At 36.7% G+C, this 22,190-nt stretch overlaps 2 protein-coding genes across 2 annotated transcripts; one reads left to right on the forward strand and one right to left on the reverse strand.

Annotated features, from left to right (window-relative positions):
* Positions 1-26: 26 nt before the first annotated feature.
* Positions 27-5,578, forward strand: LOC132701877 (uncharacterized). The gene is made up of 6 exons (XM_060670130.1): positions 27-300; positions 632-794; positions 2,764-3,010; positions 4,509-4,619; positions 5,228-5,330; positions 5,387-5,578. The coding sequence occupies exons 1-6, from the start codon at positions 150-152 to the stop codon at positions 5,539-5,541; spliced, it is 930 nt and encodes a 309-aa protein (XP_060526113.1). The 5' UTR covers positions 27-149; the 3' UTR covers positions 5,542-5,578.
* A 3,390-nt stretch (positions 5,579-8,968) lies between these two features.
* On the reverse strand, positions 8,969-21,625 carry LOC132702094 (venom carboxylesterase-6-like). Its single transcript, XM_060670516.1, has 8 exons — positions 21,403-21,625; positions 20,105-20,236; positions 17,029-17,359; positions 13,078-13,461; positions 10,993-11,159; positions 10,816-10,936; positions 10,356-10,473; positions 8,969-9,259 (listed from the first exon to the last, which is right to left on the reverse strand). Exons 1-8 carry the CDS (start codon positions 21,592-21,594, stop codon positions 9,046-9,048), a joined length of 1,659 nt encoding a protein of 552 aa, XP_060526499.1. The 5' UTR covers positions 21,595-21,625; the 3' UTR covers positions 8,969-9,045.
* Positions 21,626-22,190: the final 565 nt, after the last annotated feature.

Consider the following 22,190-nt stretch of genomic DNA (forward strand, 5'->3'; position numbering starts at 1 on the left):
GCGGAAATTGCCAAGCCGCGTCAACGTTGACAGAGTGCGAACTCGATAAGCTATCTAATCTTCGTGCACTGATAGCGCGTCAGATATTCGCGACGACTTTTACATATCGGTAAACGATCGACGATCCGACTTGCATAATTTCCGTGCAAATGGCGGGCATAGAGCGGTTACTCAGAGTGACGGACGCCGAAAGGGCGGCAATCTTGAAAGGGTTCGATGTCACGGACCAGGAGTTCCAGGAAAAAGTGACGAGCCTCCGGGAATGGTTGAGAAGGAGCGACCACCTGCCCCGCGAAAACGGTATGCAGATATTTTTTACGGTAGTAAACTTTTTGCCTCTATTGTGTCACCGATGACATAGTTCAAGTCACACTGAGAATACAGTGTATAAATGAAATTGAAAAACATGAAGATATCGTCATAGTTTAGTCTAGAAATAGATGTTTCCACACAAGCCAATTGCGACCATCCTGCACAGTGACGTCATCAGTTCCTGAGCAAAATCATTGTATATCCCTCTGATTAGGTCAATAGGTCGTTCTGCTATAACTTTTGGTTTCACGTACATATACTAGATCTGCGAGAAGCGAGAAGCAAATAATTTTCACCACACGGCGTCGCTTTTTCGTAGCGGAACGCAATCTGAGGGTGGCGTTGTTGAACAGCAAACTGAGCCTCGAACGGGCCAAACAATGGATCGAGAACTACTACCGGATCAAAACGTTGTACGCCGACGAACTCTACGACAACATGGTGCCCGCTTCCGAGAAGTATCGCGAGGCCAAATCATACGTGTAGGTGGCAAACAGTGAACTCCGTTGGAATAGTTTTGTGAGACAAATTTTATTTAGAGCGAGACGGTTAGTACCGATGGGGATTGTTTTTTTTTTGTAATACTTTTTTCCTCACTTTGCAAAGTATTTGCTCTCTTGGGTATTTTTCTACCAAAGAGCTCAAAGGCCACCAAAAATAAAATGTAGGGCCAGTCAGAATTTCTGCGAAAAAGTCAAAATTTCGGAGAAACAATGAAGAAATTCTGATAAGTCAGAATTTCTGTAACACATTTCAGAATTTCTGAGAAACAAGTCAGGATTTCTGAAAAATAAGTGAGAATTTCTGACAAAAGTTTCTAGTAAGGGGCACTGTGAATCGAAACATCAGATATACAGGGTAATTCATAAAGAATGGAGAACTGGAGACACTGGAAATTTTGATTTGAAGTTTTTTGATAACTATTACCAAAATAACCTTTTCATCTTTAAAGTTATAAAATAAATCGGAAAAAGTAAATGCAGATAAGTCAAAAACCTACAGAGTTGGACTGCATTTCTATGAACAATTGAAAGTTCTTTCAGATTTCCATCATGTATCAGCCAGAACTGGACAGACGAAAAAGTATGATTCGATTTTTGTAAGTAATATGGTGAAACTAGGGCCCTCTAGGAGAAACGTCCAAATCAATTTCAAATTCGCTGCTAACCTGCTAATTTATATAATCATTAAAATTAATCATAATATTTTGCTCAAACATAATATTTTGCTGTGTAGTACCTCCAGCTTAGAACCATTTTTTATGAATGGCTCTGTATATCTGATGTTTAAATTCGCAATTTTTCTTACGAGAAACTTGTGTGAGAAATATTGACTTAATTTTCGGAAAATTTGTCTTACATTCTGACATTATCATTTTTATATTTTAATTGACAAAACTAACAGTGTGAAAACTTTGATGTTTTAATAATAATTTAACCAATTTAAATTAAATATTCCGTGCGCCTCCCTCCTTCGTTAAGACACAGACTCTTTAATAAAAACAATGGGTTTTTCATTAAATTTCATTAAATCCTAACAGCGGCCTTTTAAATTCGCGGACCGAAATTGTGATGGCCACAAAAACTGCAATCCACTAAAGTTCCGGAGAACGCACTTGCTATTGAATAGGTACATTGTGCCGCTGGCCAATCCAACGATTGGGGAAGATTTCGACTAAATGTTGCCTTACATGATGTGTTTCCAATGCCATGGGCCAACTTTAAAAAAATGTAGTCGTATGCGCTGGAAGGGAATAATAGTTTTAAGACTAAGATATAGGTTATGTTCACCATATTTCTAACATCGTGAGCTATTTAAAGATGATACCTTCTGACATCGGTCTTCTTGAATCGTAGATGTAATTGCGTTTCGTCACGACAGAGATGAGCCCTGGAGAGCTTGAGATGCGAGGTCAATTGTGATGTGTATAAAGAAAATAGTATGAAACTCAGTAGGGAGTCTTGGGCAGAGGAGCATGTGTGACCTGCCTGCTAAGTATTTGCTGAATCTCTGCGAATTATCGTTGAATACGTAAGAGGACATCGAAATTGAGGCTATCGAATGCCTTGGTATTGCAAAAAGTACTATTACAGTCAGCCCACCACAAGCCGTGAACCCCATTATGTCATCTGTCACTTTAATGCAGTTGTGCAGCTGCAACCCGCTTGATTCAATCTAGATTCAATCACCTTGTATTCAATATACCAATAGGTATCAATTATTTGGGTTCAGTTGGAGAAACAACTTTGGGAAAAGATAAGACATGAGTTGTCTAACAATCAGGATATGTATGGACAATCGTTGGAATAAATAGTAGGAATAATAGTGGAAGAAAGAAAGCAATCCCCTGTACTAGCCCCGTCTTTTCCTACTGCAAAATTTGCCTCACTTTCTATCTCACGCCGTCGCCGTTCCAGATTAGATCGAGTTCACTGTAAGTTTACGTTCCAGCGTGACTGTCCCTTTGCCCAAACTGACTCCCGATCTGTGCCGCATCACCGTGTTTAAGCTGACAGACCCGGAAGGGCGAGCGTCCGATGCCCAGTGCTACCATCTGGTCGGCGCCATGATCTCGGAAATTCGGATCACCACGGATTTCTTCGCTTCCAACATACTCGTTATCGACCTCGAGCAATATTGCTGGAAAATTCTTTTGAAATTCACGCCCACCATTAACCAAAAAGTGACCGACATATTCGTGAGTAGATATAAAGCGTAAAGTGTCTCCACCAAAGCCACATATGTCGACGACGTCGTCACCAAATTTTGTTACCTATTTTTATTAACACTCACCAAACAAATCTTGTCGCACGACTTCATTTATCCATAAAACGCCGAAAATTTAAAGAATGAGTTCAACGGTCTTCGAAACAGTTCTCCAAATGATCTACTAGCCTTGGTAATCCTTTCAAATTTGCAAAAACAGACAATTTCGAAAAACCAAAGGAAGTCTTATTTACTTTAATTTCTAGCTTTGTGGATGTTTTTTGAGGGCGATGGAATCTCAAAGCTACCGATTTTGAGGGATTGAGGTCCAAGTTATGGTTACAGAACCAATTATTTAGCTTCTCCATAAATACGTTAGAAGTGAGAGATGTACACAGAACCTTCGGCAAGTCCATCCGAAATTTTCACGCTATTTGAGTTACAATACTTGCCGTACCAAGTTCAAACTGTTGTAGCAAGAGAAATGCAAAATTTGGAAATCTCAAAATAAAAAAGAAATGTCTTTGGCAAGAAATTTACGATGTATTCTTTGGTATACAAAAAGCAAGTATAATATTGATGGCATTTTTGATATTTAAAATAATAAGAAGGAATTTCAATTTTCTTTTAAATAGTGCAAACGTTCTCTCGATTATAGACCTTATTGTCGATAGTAGTAGGACTTCAATAACGTAACTAATAGTGGGTAAGCAGAGTCTTCAATAAGATGTAAATTTACAGGTAATCGACGATTCTACCTTTCTAAACACTCATAGAGTGGACGAAGTTTTGCATAATCTTGAAACGGTAAATTATTCAATGAACAATTCAGATCCTGAATTTTGAAAAGGTATCCACAATTTCATAATCTCCTTGCAAGAGACTTGCCTGTTTACATGTCGGCTACAAAGTAAATAACAATCTTTTTCTTGAAGATATGTTTGTATGCTCATTATAATTTAGTCCTAAATGTCCAATCCGATTTAATAATAACTGGAACACAGTCTTAGGTGCAAGTTATTCAATGTGACGTAGATATACTTACCGCGGACGTTTCCCGGTATGGACGTTCTAAAATGTTACTTAAATTGCAAATCTGTATCAATTGGAATTATGGTTTCATAACAATTTTTCTTTCTAAGAACTTCCTCGCGTTCCTGTGGAAATAGACCACGACCTTGAAAGGGTTGTACCAAATCCATCACCTGAGCTACACCATTAATAATATTATCCTCGTTTCTACACAAAACTTCTTTCATAACATTAATTATTAGTTTAAGAAACACAAAAGAAACCCTGGATTGGGTAAAAAAATGTATACGTTTATATAGTTCAAGGCCGTTTCCTAGCGTTCAGGCGGCTGTTTCCTATAGTGACACAGTTTGCGTTGGAGTGGAGTGGGAGTGAACGCCTGTAGGCGACAAATGTTGCTTTGGTGGAGACCCGCTTAATCGGAGACGGAATGTCATCGACATTATTTCGATTTGCAGAAATCGGTACGCTACAGGATACAAGAGATCCACTTTGTGAACCTTCCGCCAGTTACCGAAAAGTTGATGGTGTTTTTCAAATCGATATTCCCGAGCAAAATCGCTGGCTGGGTGAGTGGGTTTTACCGTCCTAAAGTTGGAATAACTATTTGGTCTTGGGGGTAGCTAAACATCGGTTTGTTGCTAGGTAGGGTAGGGGAATGTGAGGGCAACATTGCGAATCCTTTGGTCTTCCATATACCAAATTTTATTTTCACACCGACACTTAAGATTGTTAACATTTAAGGCGGAGTTGCATTTGGGCGCTTGGCGTCTTGATATTTACTAGTTATTAATAATACCAAGGGAGGAAAATACAGGACTGTACTTATAGTCAGCTTTCGAGGATACCTTAAAAAATTTGGAATAAGCAGGTCACTGTCAATGAAAAATTATTAATTATTTCACATTCGAATGTAATTTTTGACCAAAAGGCCCGAAATATCGACTACGTACTCCACCCTAAATTTATGAACCAACTAGAGTGACTTAGGGATGACTTTGGTGGTCGAGCAGTTACCTAGCAATAGATAGCCCCTAAAAAAGTTGATGGCAATGCCTGTTTAGGCTACTGACAAATAAAAAATGTTTTCATACACATAATTTTGAGGTTGGATTTAGGGCGTTTAGTCTAATAATTTAAGTATTAATTAGAAGGACCATACCTAACTTTGTTTTAGATGTATCTACACAAAGACGTCGACTCGTTGTGGGAACGCATTCCGAGGGAAAATTTGCCTTCCGACTATGGCGGCGCCGAGCGGTCCTTGTCGGAACTTTACGGTGTCCATCCGTCGTATATTCGCACCGTCTTTTATATTTAGTGCGATCGTTTTTAGGTGATTGGTGTAGCCAGATCGAAGGGCCTTACGCCGAGTTTTTCGAGAAATTGCGGGAAGCCAAATCGACGAAAAAATACGAGACCGGCGACAGTCACCAGGTGGCGCCGGGTGTCGCGCTGGAGGGATCTTTCAGAAAACTGGAAATCGATTAAATACAACGCCGTTTGTTCTAAGTCTACTTTATGGATTTCCCGCAAATAAATGTTTTTTTTTTAATCAAATTTTAATTGGAGTTGCGAATAGGATTAATTTTCTATTCAAATTTCAAAGAACTTCCATTACCAGTTTTGCTCACTGCCTGATCTTCGATGGAATCCAATCTTCATCTCACGGAATCGCAAAACGTTTTTTTTTAAGAAATAGTAAAAAGCTAAACAGTTTCATGCTGTTTATTGGTAGGTAGTCACAGAAATAAATATTCAGCATAACGTGCCGCTGTGGCAAACAATGTATGGTGAAACAAGTCAAAACACATCAACCAGAATAAAAAACACCAAAGAATAGTCAGACTTCTACAAATAGCTATATCAGCGGTTTTATTCGAAAAGAGCGTACCTGCATCTATATTTCAAGTCACACTGAGAATACAGTGTGGGTAGGAATGCATTTCAAATGTTAGAAATCTGAAAACAGGACATATTAATAATTGTTTGGTGTAATAATACAGCTCACCTACAAAAGGAGTCCACGTTTCCTTCTGCTTCATGTAGGATGTGCAAAAGATGTACTATGGACAAACAAATTTTGTTATGGATGCTTCCTATCATGCTTCTAAAATTAGATGTCGAGTGATCCGAAATCCAAGATTGGTAGTCCCAAAAGAACATGTTCTTTGACGATCCCTACTTGAAGTAAGAGCTGTTGAATATGGTCTTTATGGTCGATCAATCATTTTCAGAATGAACTTTATGTGTAAAACTGATTCTATCGGAAATTGCAATTATTAAGAATTATAAATTAAGAATAAAGTAGAAGCAAGCAGAGTGTGTGAGTGAATCCAGAAGATGTGTACCTACGAGTTCCGCAGCCTTTGAAGGGTTTTTCCAAATGTCCAATTGAAAGATCTATCGACAAGTTGATTTCTACTATTTGTGCTACCTGTGAAATGCTAATGGAGACCGGCTCTTCATCGGAAATTAAAATAAATTTTGATAAAAAAATTACATTCTATTCTATCTGATTGTATCGGAATTTGCAATTTATAAGCCCACCACTTATAAATTAAGAATTAAGCAGAAACAAGCACCATGTGTTAGACGCAGGAGAAATCCAGAAGATATCGAAGAGTTCATTCATTCACACCACTTGATACTTTCAATAATTTGTGTTCTTTTTTTTATGTATATCATAACTCTAGCGACAGCCCATCAAAAGATGATCCCCGTAATGGAGAAACTCATCGACAATTAGCGAAATGTCAACCCGCAAGCTGTTCTTGTTATTCGTATATTGATTTGTAAGTAAGTTGTTTTTTTAAAGGAAGTTTAATGGATCGGATGGATCACGTCCTGGACGACGTATAGTAGGTCCGCGTTTCGATCGAACGTATTCTATAAAAATCGTGGCGAGGAAACTCTGCACAACTGCATTGTTAACGCGCGTTAATTAACGGACTAGACCGGTGCCAAGGTATTCAGCGAGGGGTCGGTCCGCAGCTGACCCGCACGTCTCAGTGACGACGGTCGACGTGGAACAGAAATAGAGGCACCGAAATCAAAAATCATCTCCGACCTTTTTTTAAATGTCTAAATCTAATTCTCGGAGTAATCATTAAGATTAATTATAATAGGATTCATGGTGTTTTGTATAGAAACGTAAGAGTCCTCAATTTTTATAGTTTAATGATCAACTTGGTGCAGTGCTATTTCTGCTTATATGCCCTTTCAACTCAGACCAAATCATCTCAATTTCAATACAAAGATATGGAGGTAATCTGAAGATTTCATGTCCGTTTTGTTGTGCTTTGGACTATTGTTGTTTACCAATCGAGGAACTGTGTAGAAGACACAAAAATACAACAACAAGAATGTTGTTAATCGACAGGCACAAAAGACAAAAATGATTATTTTCAAATTTAACTGTAAGATAAATAAAGTACAGGATACTTACCCTTTTAATTATCCAGTGAAAACCGCCTCGCAGGGTCAATGCTCGAGAATCAGGTAAAGTCTGTTCATAGATATAAGAAAGAAACTGATACGAATTAGGGAAATACCCGGGCAAGTTCTAAGAATGAAATATGGCCGAACAGGTCCGTAATTTGCTTAGAATTTAATTATTTGGGGTTTTGTTAGGAAAGATACTAAACAATATTTATTTATTTATGTATATATTTATGTTTAAATCTAAAATAAAATTACGAATTATTTTTATTACCTACTTAAATTACTTAAAATTATATACATTATATATCAGTATCACTATCGCTATCATCGCCTGTTCAAATTAATATTTGTTCTATATTATTTGCAATATGGATATACGACTGTTCTGCTTTTTCTATATATTTAACAAAATTTGCCCCACTTTGTGAAGGGATGTTAAAAACTTCGATTTCTTTAAGGTTGAGGACATTGGAGTTGGCAGATTTCAGTTGGTGCCAAACATGTTCGATGTTATTAAATATACAGTGGTAAGGCAGTAAAACTGTATGCCGGAGATTTTTTGCATACTTATCACAGACGTATTCCTTTTGTAGGTTCAAGCTTTGTAGAACCTCAATTAATTGCTTTTTGGTATAATCTTCGTGAAAATAAATGTCGTTATTATACATGTAGTTTTGGATTGTTGCTTTTGTGTCACATGAGGAAGGGGTTTTAGTCAACTGTCTACTGTGATAACTTGCATTTTCCATTACAATGACGTTATTAGGAGGAATGTTTGGAACTAGTTTGTTTTTAAACCAACTTTCAAATAAATCAGCGGTGGTGTCTTCATGGTAATCCAGAGAAGAATCTTTAATATTTTTCGCAGACAGAGAAAGTCCATTTGGAATCCGACCATCTTTAGAGCCAGCATGCAAAATAGTTATTCTTTTACCTTTTTTTGATGGCGCGTTTGTTTTACACTTATCAGGGGTATCATAAGTGTCGAATCAGATTTCATCCAAGTAAATAATTGGCCTTTGTTGTTCTCTGTAAATCCTAATTTTTTCTAGATATTCCAGTCGCCATTTCCGAATTCTAAAAGGTTCCATTAAAACTTGCCTCGGATATTGGTCACTTTCTTATATCTATGAACAGACCATACCTAAATACGTACTTACTGGAAGGATCATATTCAAATACGTCCGTAATATATACGAACATGTTGCAATTTAGATTAAACTCTTAATATCACCCGATGTTCAAATAAACGCTTCTACTTATTCGAAAATACCCCGCAGCATCAATGCTTAATCAAATTTAAAACGGCCCATTTACATTTCAAATAAACATTTCACGTTTCTACAAATATTCGTTACGGTCCATCTCAGGCAAGACCTATTTAATGTTAGGGGTGGGTTTTACCACGGTCCTGCTAAGGTCTGCGGTTAAGGTACTGTCAAAGCATTAAATGAACTATATTTTTGGTCGTACAATAACACGTTTTTTTAAAAGAGATTTATTACTCAAACAATGATATCTACATATGGTTTCGGTTAACAATTATTAAACTTAATAAGTGGTGTATACGCCGTCGCCGAAACTCCGGTAAATTTCCCGGTAGAACGTCCAGTCAGTCTGGTTCGGATTCCTGTCAGTTTGCAAATCATCGCCGATGTCCAAATAATTGACGTCGTCGTCTACTCGATTCAATCCGCGTTTGGCCGTCGGCCAGCGGACATTTTGCAACGGTCCGTCGTTGTCGTCGCCGTCCGCTAGGGGATGCCTGCGGCAAACAACATTACAAAATCGCAGTTTTAAAGCTTAAGGGTAAATTACAATATTACCACAAAAATTTAGTTATATATCGTTTTTTAACACAATGAAATGTTTATTTACAATGACAAGGATCACTATACAGGGTGAACAGAATAATAAACATAATACCAATCATCATCAAAACCGATTGGTGACTATGATGCTCTTGTATAATACGACCAAAAATATAGTGCATTTATTGCTTTGACGTTTTAAGTATCTTCCAGTACCCTAGCGGCAGGCCTTCGCAGGTGGTAAAACCAATCCGTTCAGATGTTTATTCTGCAGTAAATAGGTCTTGCCTGAGATGGACCGTAAGAAAAATTTGCAGAAATTTGTAGCCAATCAGTTCAGAGTTATCCAAAATATAGTTTCTCTAGAGAATATCTTTATTACTTGGCATACATAGGAAGCACATTATTAAACAAATTATTGTTTGTTAATTTTTGCGAATATTAGCTCTAGTTTGATAATTACGATTAATTAGAGCTTGTCTGCAAAGTAACGCAACAGAGTAAAATTTATGCCTTAAACATAATTTTAACAATAGCATTTTGTAGCAGCTGAATGTGAACACTGTACATACCTCCATTTTAGAATTCTATACCATAGAAACTAATGCTTTATAAATAAGTGTAACAGTTTTTTTTTGAAAGAAATTATAAAACATATAAAATTTATTATTTATTTTTGTTCAATATAAAACGTAAATTAATAAAAGTATATATATATATATATATATATATATATATATATATATATATATATATATATATATATATATATATATATATATATATATATATATATATATATATATATATATATAAATATATATATATATATATATATATATATATATATATATATATATATATATATATATATATATGTGTATATATATTTCATATAAAGCTCCTAAATTGATCAATAAATTACGTAATTACAAAAAAAGGATATAACGATTTGTTTATTTGTGCGAACCTTTTTATTATCAAAAAATATCATGATTAAATTGTAACGTTTTTTTTTTGATAATAAAGAAATGATAATAATCATCTTACCGCGATTTCGCAAAGTTGGTCCACAGCGTGACAAGACGATCGCTGGCGGTTCGGTCGGCGCGGCTCGCGTTCCTGCCGTCCCTGAAGAGGTATCTCAGCTCTTCGGCATGGGCTACCCCTGTCGATAAAGAAAATAAATGCAATGCTATATAGCGTATTCGTTGAAATTTGACCCCCAGCATTGAAATCTCGGCGAGTATAATATAAAACGGTCATAATTGAAATAGAATATTTTAAAAAAATGGTTGATTTGAGCAAAATCGGATTTAGATTTTAAAATATTCACACAAGTATAGTAAAGATTGGATTGAAAAAATCAAAAAAATAAATTTCTTTAGAAATGATTGGAGATTGTAAGAACAATGTTTACTTTAAGAGAAATCAGTGGTGTACCATCCTTTCGTGCGAAAATATGAAGTGTTCTTTTTAAAATGGACCCCTAAACACCCCGCAAACGTACCCGTGAAATTTTTTACCGCGCTTCCCACGTAAGAGAACAAATAGAGGTACACGCTAGTGTGCTTCGACATCTGATTGGCAGTTTCCCTGATCGGCCGGTTGAAGAGGTTATCACTGGCATACTGGAAGAAAAATCAGATATCGGTGACCAAGCGGTACCAATGGGACGCGACCTCACGTCCGACAAAGCCTGCTGCGTTGCGTTGGCTACGCTGCCGTTGCCGAAGAAGTGCGACTTGATCAACGACGCAGCAAGCAGTCTGCGTATCCGGTCGCGAGTCAAGTCGTACGGCGCGAGTTTCGCTATGTCTGCGTCGTATTGAAAAAGCAGAGGCCTCAAAGAGTCTAGAATCAAAGTGACAGATCTTAGCGGAGGAGCTGGAAGAAAAACTGACCTAGCCTTGCAAAAAAATATTTTCATGTTTTTCATTCACTTCTGAAGAATTTTCATTTAGATTGGCATTGTCAATGCGACTCAAAAGTCCTATTGTGGCCACCTCTATCGTTGTAGACCAAAGTTCGTCTCTCTCTATAGGCATTCGCATTGGCACAACAGGTGGGTGGCCGTTTCGTCCTTGTCTCGACAACGTGTTGGTGTTTTCTTCTACTCCCATTAGGCTGCCGAACAAAGTTTTGTTTTCGTTCTGGTACTTAACAGTTTTAGTTAAGCTCTGAAGAAGCCAACAGGATTGTTGGCGAAACGTCTGCAAGTTCGATTAGATACAGTGGTCTGTGGAAGTTTCTTTGAAAAACCAGTAATAAAAACCCATGACTTAAGTATAAAAACATAAGTCTTTAATGTTTTTACATCTAAGCCACAAAGCATTCAGTATCCAAACGTCTTCTGAGCCGGCACGAGGTGATAACCACGAATGAAAGATTCCCATTTTTGTAATAACTGGGATTTCATAAGTAAGTCTTATTTGGGAAATGCAGGGAAAAAAATCCAGTGCCTATTTGGTTCGTATTGTTCTTGCAATTCTTGCAATTAAAGCCTGGTTAGCAGAGGAAACTCAAACATACTGAGATCGAGGACCCATTTAAAGATAGAGTGTTCCACGAAGAAATGCACACCCTACACCCTGGAGCAGATCAAATCTGAACATTCTCTTAGGGATATACACCGGACACTGCAACCTCATATGACGAGAGCCCGTTGTACATGGAAGACGAGGAAAGGGAAGAGCACATATTGAAGTTGCCCGGCAGTGGGAAGGATCAGGTCCTCAATACTGGGGCCCGAAATCCTCAGACATGATGATCTGAACAAAATATCCCCTCACAGCATAACGAACTATCTACGAGGACTGAATCTGGATACTTGGGGGTGTGCCGCAACAGATCATCAGATCGCAGCGAAATACCCCACACAATAAATCCCAAATCCTAAATCTTACCCCGTAAAGTGATATTTTTTTATTTTATAATAAATAAAATAAATAAAAAAACATGACTTTTTTCACCAAGGAGTCAGTTAAATTTTCATTTGTTAACTTAAAAGTTAGTTAACGATACGAAAATAAACAAATGGTAAATGGGGGGTTCACTTGACGTGATCTTACTCAATTACCAGTGGCACAACTGCACCGGCATCGCCAGAATGCAAATGTTGAACACTCTGGTATGGATGGTATTTGTATTTATCTAAAATTCTTTGAGCAGTCGATTTTCGTACCCCCTAGTGCTTGTTCTATGTGTTTGCAAGATGATGACAGAGTTGCTTTGATGTAACCTATTGCATTTGTTTCTCTTTGGTCCCTATTCTCGTTCAAATAATTTTTAGGATGTGGTTGAATAAAGTATCCGTGGCTAACCAGATTTATTTTCAGATGAACAAATATATCTGGAAACGGTTGTCGTCACTTTGTATATCTAATATAAAGAAAACACACTTCTATAATATAAAAATTATACTGACCATAATCTTTTAAAAACCGTACTTCCGAAGCTCCTTGGGCTTTTTAGCACAGTGACGCGTAAACCCTATTTTAATAACTGAGATACCCCGTAAACAATCATTCAGACGAAATACCAATTTGGACCTAAATATTGGCCTTTTCCAACATTTTCCGTGGGTCGCTTTACTGGAACACCGGGTATATTTATTTTTGGTACAGAAATTGTTTGTTTCGTTAGTAGTTGTTACTATTTAGTGGTGGCCTAGTGGTATCGGTTAGTAAAATGGTGGGATTGATTTTTTTTTTATGAAAAAATCGCATCGAATTTAATTTTTTGTTCTAAAAATACCCAGTAGGAGACGTACCGATCGACGTGCTGACGAAATATCCCGCCTCGTTCGACGTGTAACCGATGATCACCGGAACCCTGTTGAACGCGCCCCGTTTCAAGAGCTCGTGGCTTCTGCCGCTGAACACGGCGTCCTGGTGATAAGGTTCCGACACCGGGGCGAACGGTATCCCGTTGCCAACCTGCGGGTTCAACGCCAACTGCGACTCGGTTACCTTGAAGTCCGCCAGCTTCAGTTTGACGTAATCGATTTTTCGCAGTTCCCGCACCAGCTTCCCGCTGTCTGCCGTGTTGACTCCCAGAGCGATGCCCACTTGGAAAGCGTAATACGCAGGATCGGTAGAAAGTGCCCACGCGCAGAGGCTCGTGCCGCTCTCCATTATCGCCGCGTGGAACAACCCTGACAACGGAAAAAACCATGGAGTTACTAGAGATAAACAGGCAATGCCTAAGCCGATCATACAGGAACTTATGAATGAAAAAAAATTCAAAAGGTCCATTCAACGGCACTGCGGCCACAATCAACATAGCCGCTGATAGATCGTCAACAAGTTGGATGCGGCATTGTCATGGCAGTATTTGTCATGGTCGTCTGAAAATGGCAGGTCAGGTCCGCGACCACCAAGCGAAACAAAATATGGAAAGAGAAATATATCAGCAACCTACGCAGTGGTTTAACAAAACAGATAAAAGTCGACGTATCCGTGTTCAAAGACGTTGGTCGGAGTACAAGGTTCCTAACCGCATGTGAATCTGCAGTACCTTTTGCTAGAAGATCAGGAAAAATGGACTTATCAACGGCAACGCATATTTTTTGATGGAACACCCAGTATGTATATATATACAGGGTTTTTCACTTAAAACTCCTCACGCCAATAAGTCCAAAACGAAAAGAAATATTTAATTTATGTAAAAAGTAGTCAAATGTGGGGTCAAGTAGATATTTCCTAAAGTTTAAAAAATTCGACGCCTGCAAAGAGCTGGGCGTCGCGACGCGTCGAAAAATTATTCGATTGCAGAGACTTTGGAAATACGCGCATACAAAAGTACATATTATTTAAAAACTTTTTTGTTATTTACTCAAACTTATTTACTTTATCCGTTTCTAAGTTATACCGATTTAAAGTAAACACTTGATTAATAAAAAATGTGATTAACGCTTATTTTTACAAGTATCCCATGAATGTTAGTTACTATGGCAACCATTGTTATCGCAGTTGTTTTAAGTGCAATTACAAACGTAATTTGTTATTGCTGTATCAAAAAATTGTCACATTTTGTCACAAGAAATATCCAAATTTGTTCGGTTTAAAAAAAACTAAGAATTATTATGTGAAAATGGTGCAATTTAGCAATGAGGAAAAAGTAGGCATGTTACTGGTGTTTGGAGAATGCAGATGCAATTGTAGAGAAGCAAAAAGAGTTTACGCACGGCGTTATCCGCATAGAAGAGTCCCCGATGCAAAAACCTTTTCAAGTTTATGTAAAAACTTAAGAGAATATGGCAGCTTCATAAAACCTAAAAGAGATAGGAACAGGACGGCTACAAATGATGAAAATACTGCTGCTGTAATTCAGCAGGTTGATAATAACCCCAAGATATCCCTATCAGAGATAAAAGAAAATACCGGTGTTATCATAAATTCTTCGTGGAGAATTCTACATAGAAACTCTTTTCACCCGTACAAAAGTAAACTAGTTCATAAATTAAAACCAGGCGATTATGCTAGAAGAATGTATTTCTTAGCGACATTGTCCGATTTGTATAGCCAAGATGCAAATTTTCTTTCGAAAATTTTATGGAGCGACGAAAGTCGATTTCAAAATAATGGAATCGTTAATAGACACAACTGTCGTTTTTGGTCCGAAAACCATCCTCGTTGGATTACAGAAAGAGGTAACCAACGAATTTTTAGTATCAATGTTTGGTGCGGCATATTAAATGGATTCCTTATTGGACCTTACTTTTACGAAGGAACTTTAAATGCAGATCGCTATTTAAGATTTCTTCAAACTACACTTCCGGAACTATTAGAAGAAGTGCCTCTTGACACTAGAATGAATATGTGGCTACAGCAGGATGGAGCGCCTGCACATAATGCCCAAATAGTAACGAGGTATTTGAACCGAGAATATCCCAATAGATGGTTTGGTACTAATGGACCGGTAAGGTGGCCGGCGAGGTCCCCGGACATTACACCACCAGATTATTTTCTTTGGGGCTACCTAAAAAACGTTATCTATGAAGAACCTATCGAAGATATGGCTGATCTCATTAACAAAATTAGTGCAGCGTGTGCCGCTATCACAAGAAGGACTCTCCTACAAGTGACCCAAGCTCATCTGTTAAAAGTTTTTGATAGTTGTGTTCGAGTAGAGCATAATTTTGAACAAAATTTTCGAAATGTCTTATTATGTAGTTAATTGCAATAATAATTTTGGTTATTAAATTGTAGGTATTTTACTGCTTTTTAATTTATTTATCATGTTTTCAGAACTAAATCGATAAAAAATAATAAATAAAATCATACTAAAATAGTTGAAATCTATTGTTTGTAATTGCACTTAAAACAACTGCGATAACAATGGTTGCCATAGTAACTAACATTCATGGCATACTTATAAAAATAAGCGTTAATCACATTTTTTATTAATCAAGAAATGTTTACTTTAAATCGGTATAACTTAGAAACGGGTAAAGTAAATAAGTTTGAGTAAATAACAAAAAAGTTTTTAAATAATATGTACTTTTGTATGCGCGCATTTCCAAAGTCTCTGCAATCGAATAATTTTTCGACGCGTCGCGACGCCCAGCTCTTTGCAGGCGTCGAATTTTTTAAACTTTAGGAAATGTCTACTTGACCCCACACTTTGACTACTTTTTACATAAATTAAATATTTCTTTTCGTTTTGGAGTTATTGGCGTGCGGAGTTTTAAGTGAAAAACCCTGTATATATATATATATATATATATATATATATATATATATATATATATATATATATATATATATATATATATATATATATATATATATATATATATATATATATATATATATAAATTAATTTTTCAAAGAAACTTCAACCGGCTCCTGTAATACTTTTTACAAAACTTTTCCTCCTGCGTCGGGTTTTGCTGAGTCGAAATTGCTGACGTTTCGCCAATCATCCTTTTGGCTTCTTCAGAGCTTGACTGAAACTGTCTCTTTTATACAAACACCCCATGTAGGGCTGTACCGAGTGTTCTCAAAAGTTTTATCTATAACTTATCTTAACATTAATTTTTCTTGTATTGCTTTGGGGCACTATTTTGACACCTTTGTGAGAATAGTGAGTTTTAAAAATAAAAAGCTGGAATCTGTAGCGATCACTAAGAAACTTCTTCTTCTAAATTATTATAAAGCTTATCACAAATATTTGATCCATTACATCAACTATTTACTAAGTGAATATTAATACATTATTTTATTGAATTAAACAAATTAATAAAAAAAATAAATGCGTATTTCACCTAAATAATACTTTTGAGACTTCAAAAACCACATGTATTGCCTCGCCATCGGTTATAAGGGGGTAACTATTTACTTCATACAAACAATTTCAGCCTAAATAATTCCAAATTCATTTTTCTACAAAGTTTGCCCATTATCAAACAAATGTTTTTTTTTTTTAAATAACTCCAAACTTTTTTAACCCAATTAATTCATTTTTCAGTGTACATAATTCCTTTTCCATGTACCATGCAAATCCTATTTGATGATTTTTGTTTGCTTTATTATTTCGATCGCTATTTGTTGTTTTTATAAATTTGATATTACATATCATAAATTTGGAACCGCTACATTAATTACTAATTTTCTCTATAATTCTAAGATAACCGTCCTCTTTGAAATTTCCCGCCATCTTCTCTTTTTAATTAATTTTCTCTATGGTGTGACCCCGGGGATGCGGGTGCTGATCCTACCTTTAGCTCTGGGGCTCTGAACCAAGTAAGAGACGGAGGCGGAGCCTGCGCTTTGGCCGAATATGGTCACTTTGTTCGGGTTGCCGCCGAATCGTGCGACATTATCCCGGACCCATTCGAGGGCGAGCACTTGGTCCTTCAGGCCCCAGTTGCCCGGACTGTCCAGGTTCCCGGTGCTCAAGAACCCGAACACGCCCAGACGGTAGTTGAACGAGACGAACACCACCTCTCGCTCGACGAAGTTGTCGGGGTTGTAGACGGAGAAATTCGAAGTACCGAAATTGAAGCCGCCGCCGTATATCCACACCATGACTGGCAGGCTGGCGTTGATCTACGACAAATGAGGTAGGGTCGTCTAGAAACGATCCGTTATATTGCCCTCTATCCCTTAACACCCATCTAACACTAACTAGCTCCTAAATTATGTGGCTATGCTCTGTTTCTTAATGCGAGAGACTTAAACAAAAGAAAACAGCTGGAGGATAGGTTTGAGGTGTGAGGTAGAATGACCCAATGTTAGGCATGATTTTCTATCGATAAGAATAAGAGTTAACCGTATGTTATTGTGTATAGAATTGAAATGGCTAAGAAAATCTCCTCGACCATGGGGCCAAATAACAAAGGTTTTTGTTGGTTTTAAATGGAAGGTGTGGAAGGCTCTCCTCTCATTTTCCAATTAAGATGACAAGCTTCGTTCATGATTTTCGGATTGAATAGTAAGGGAGACGGAATGCATCCCAGACGAACACACCCTTATCATATGAATGAAATATAATAAAATAAATATAATAAAGGAAACAACACTTAATGCAGAAAAAAACAACGCAAAACAAGAATTAAAATCATATAAAGAAAATGCAAAGTTAAAAAAGCAGTGGATGACGAAAAAGTGTGAAGAAATTTAACAACTGGAGGAAAAATATGATAGAGATGTCGGATAATGAGAATAACGACATAATGACAGACACGTTGAAGAGAAATTGGCAAAATGAACGAAGTACATTGAGAAACAGAGCATAGCGCTACTTAATACAACATTTTTTATTTTCAAAATAATTTTGTTTTAATTAAATTTAAATTAATAAACAATAGTCGCTTTTTATTAGCAATTAATGGGCTGGCATTTAAAAAAATCTAATTCTTATGTCGTTTATTTTAATTTTATTACCATCTTCAGGACTCTGAACAATTTTATTAATTATTGAAAATATTTAAGTAGCAAGATGTGTACTAAAATAATTACTGTTTTTCTTCCCCCCTAACGCGTCCATTTCTTCGTTGGCACCGGATCACGATGAGTTTAAATAAGGCACAATTTTTGTTTACTTAAAAACTTTAAACTAATTACGACGGTAGGCAATCCAGAAACTTTGACAACGAATAACGAATAACGAAATGAAAGAAGCAAGCGTTTAGTCCAAATTTGTTGTCATGGCAATCTTGATAATTATAAATGAATTATTTCTGTCAAACGAGATGTTTTATTCATTTTTTAAATAGTTTTCCATATTTTACTGCTTATATACATTAATAGTTAATAAAATTAGTTAGTCAGTGTCCCAGTTAGTGATTGAGCGTATGTTTTTAAGGAAAAATAATGAAAAATAAATAAATTTTTGAGGCCAGCTAAGTATATCAAAACAAAAAATGCCAGCTACGAGGTGATTTCTAATTATACTTTATTTGCTAAATATATGTTGATAACACTTAAAGTATTTTTTTTTATACCAAAATCCAATAATTTTTGGTTAAATTCATTTATTTATATTTTAGGTTAGGATGAGGTATTGAGTTGCATTTTTCACTGGGCCCTTATTTTTCACATTTTTCTCTGGGATTATGCGAGAAAAATCCGACTATTGGCAAATTAAGCAATATCCCACCACTTTCTTTGCTTAGATATAGAAAACACTTTAACTATGATTAACCTTACAAATCTTTGTTCAAACCAAGTTTTAAAATTCCTACCTATCTCTTACTTTTTAGAATAAATCTAAATGAAACACAGATAATTTTAATGTTTATTGAAAATCGAGACCAAACGAGAAGTCAAAAGGAAGTTTGTAATTTGCTTAACGCAAAATATCCAGAAAGATCGATTACAACATTACAAGAAATTATTTTAGTAAGCGTTGAAATGTGCACTTATTGTCGGTTTGCCTTATTTCGTATTTAATTTTAAACTTTAAATCACGTAAATTTTGTGGTTTTTCCTTATACGTTTTTGTGTTTAAATATCCCCAGAGGAAAAAATCCCATGGAGTATTATCTGGAGATCTTGCAAGGCATTCTATGGATACCCTTCTACTAATCCACTATCCTATTTAAATATCCAAGCACTTGTCAAACAAAATGAAGTACCATCTTGTTGAAAACCAATCTGTCTTTCTGGCATATGAGGCTGATTTTCACTTTGGAAAGAAACTACAAAAGATGAGCGATAAGGACTATACTTTACTTCTAATAAAATGTTTAATCTTGGGTCCTCATTAGTGGCCTTAGACAATCTTAATAATTTAGTGACCTGCAGAGATTTCTCATACTTTAGTCACTTTAGTTTTAGTCGCGGATGGTATTTTAACGTTTATCATTGGCTAATGGGCACGTCCCATATCACCCGGTGAGTCATAGATCCGATTGATTAAAAAGTGTTTTTTAAAATTGCAAAAAAGGAACGCAGAAATTGTGTCATAATTCTTCTGATTAAACAACTGATATTGCTGTACTTTGAATTACTTTCAGAATTCATCGTTCGTTTTGTTAAAAATGAAACATTAATTATTCTTCGCTTCATAGAAATCGATCCACAATGAACAATAACATATTTTGAATGAACATATTTTTCAATATTATTTTACCAGTTCATATCCAACTTATTAAATATTTATTTAATATTATCAAAACTGTCCAAGAAAGAAGTCAATTATGGATACACCTTTTTGTAAGGATTAATAAATTTTTTAAACAAATTATAAACTTCTTGAGTTCTCAAAATTAAATTTGAAAAGTATGGGGCTTCCATTTTCGGTTTGCAGCAAAAAAATTCCCATGCAAAAGTTATGATTATGATACGTACTTTAGGAGTAAACACATTGACGTAGAGGCAATCCTCGGTGCCGACTACACGGACCCCGTCCATTTGCGTACACTCGCTCCTATCTCGGGTAGCGTTGAGGGTGTCGCTCCAGGAAGCGGCTCGACGCGGCGCCTGTCGACCAAAAAAATTTAAAATACCGCCTCGCAGTGGTCGGATTTGGCAAAACCGAAATGGCAACAGCGCACCGTGTTCTTACTCGGTAACTCAAAATTCCAAAAACGAGCCCCAAATCTGTAAAATATTGTTAGCTACTTTAACAACCGGTCATGTCAATGTGTGCTCTTAACACAACAGGTTCAGTTCTGTTACTACTGATTCTTTTGTTTGTGTGCGTCTTTGGAAACGGAACACGCAACTAACAAGGAGAAAGATCGATCCGCTTTTCTAATGAGAAACAGAGTATATCAACAGCATATACGCAGGCTGTACACACGAACATCTCCAGATGATAATAACAGAAACCAGATTACGTTCTGGTGAGAACTCGCTGGAGGAAATCTATCGTCAACTCGAAAAACTTTACCAGTGACAGCAAACTCTTGTCGGCACTTCTGAAGATCAAACTTAAAAATCCACTCCTAAATAAAACATCAAAAAAGCTGCAGATCACCAACAAACAACAAACAAAAGAGTTCTATATTAACCTATCCTTCAAGAAAGAATAGCCAAAGAAACCATAACCGAAAACAGACAGCATTGGAAATAGATACAGAAAGAGAACCTAAAAAACCTTGATAATATACCTGTCAGTGGAATTAAGAATATTCATCAAAATATTTTATCTCCATTAAAGTATATAACAAATCTAATATTCAGCATAAAAGTAGTTCCAACCCATTTTAAAACTGCTATCGTAATTCCCATCTACAAATCAGTTCGAATTCGAAAGTTATTCCATAATTTTTTATATTACGTCAAAGTGTGACAAAGGGAATACAATATATAAATCTTTAGTAGAATCAATTTTATCCTGTGGTATCTGAGTTGTGCTGCAGCAGAAAGGGCTCTTGAATATATAACGCCCTCCCAATATATTTGCAAAATAGGTAACATACCAATCCTGGTTGTTTAGTTTTCGCAAATTCATTGTGCATTTTCTGAAATAAATGTTGCTTACTTACTTATAACCGTTAAATTGCTTAACTAAATGCATTTTCATCTGTAATTCATAACTTGGGGAAAATTTAGTTCATACTTTGATCACGTTGGCAGCACAGTAAGTGCAATTTGTTATTGTGGCGTTTTACGATATATTTTATCAATGGGCTACGCCTTACCCGGAACCGCAACTCGCCCAACGGTGGCTGAGCAAACGGGATGCCCCGAAATGCGTGGTACGTTACATTTTTCAACTGCGTGGTGGCGGTGCTTCCTCGCACTCTGCCTTGACGTACGGACACCACAGGCGGCGAATCGGTCAGTTGGCCCGCGGCCGCCCACGCACAGCATAAAAGAATCGGAAGCAGCATTTTCGAACCGACTCTGAGTTTGGCGCTATTTTAAATCGCATTTATATCCACGGCGACGCGCATTAACCGAAGATAATGGAATATATAGCCGCACCAAGGAACCCGATAACGAGACGGGGCTGGATGGATTACCTGGAACCCGTATAGATAACCTAATGGAAAGCGCCGAACCTAGCAATGGGACACGCTGACGGTCAAAACAATTATTTTTTTATTTTGGTAATGACAGCAAAAATTTTAACTTAAATTATGTTGAAGTAGTTATTACTTGAATAACTGCGCCGATGGGTAAATATATCGACGACAAGGTTAGATGATTTACGACCGTGACGCCATCTAAGGGTACGAAGCAACGAGGGTTTTTTTTTTAAGAAATCGCGGTTTCGGTTTCAGTCTGTTTTGATGCGCTGCCCGTGCCATACCAAGTTCGGTATGCTTTCAAATAAATAAGTGTTTAACGAGATGTCGCCTGTTAATTTCTTGCATACTATTGACTTATTTTGTAAGTGCAAAGCCAAACCATAAGGTATGCTTTGGTGCACGCTATGCGATACCGAATATTGGAGCCAAAATACAAACTTCTCCAACAGTTTTAC

The sequence above is a fragment of the Cylas formicarius genome, unplaced genomic scaffold (assembly GCF_029955315.1).
Source record: "Cylas formicarius isolate icCylForm1 unplaced genomic scaffold, icCylForm1.1 PGA_scaffold_5__7_contigs__length_24384050, whole genome shotgun sequence".
Taxonomy (NCBI): Eukaryota; Metazoa; Arthropoda; class Insecta; order Coleoptera; family Brentidae; genus Cylas; species Cylas formicarius.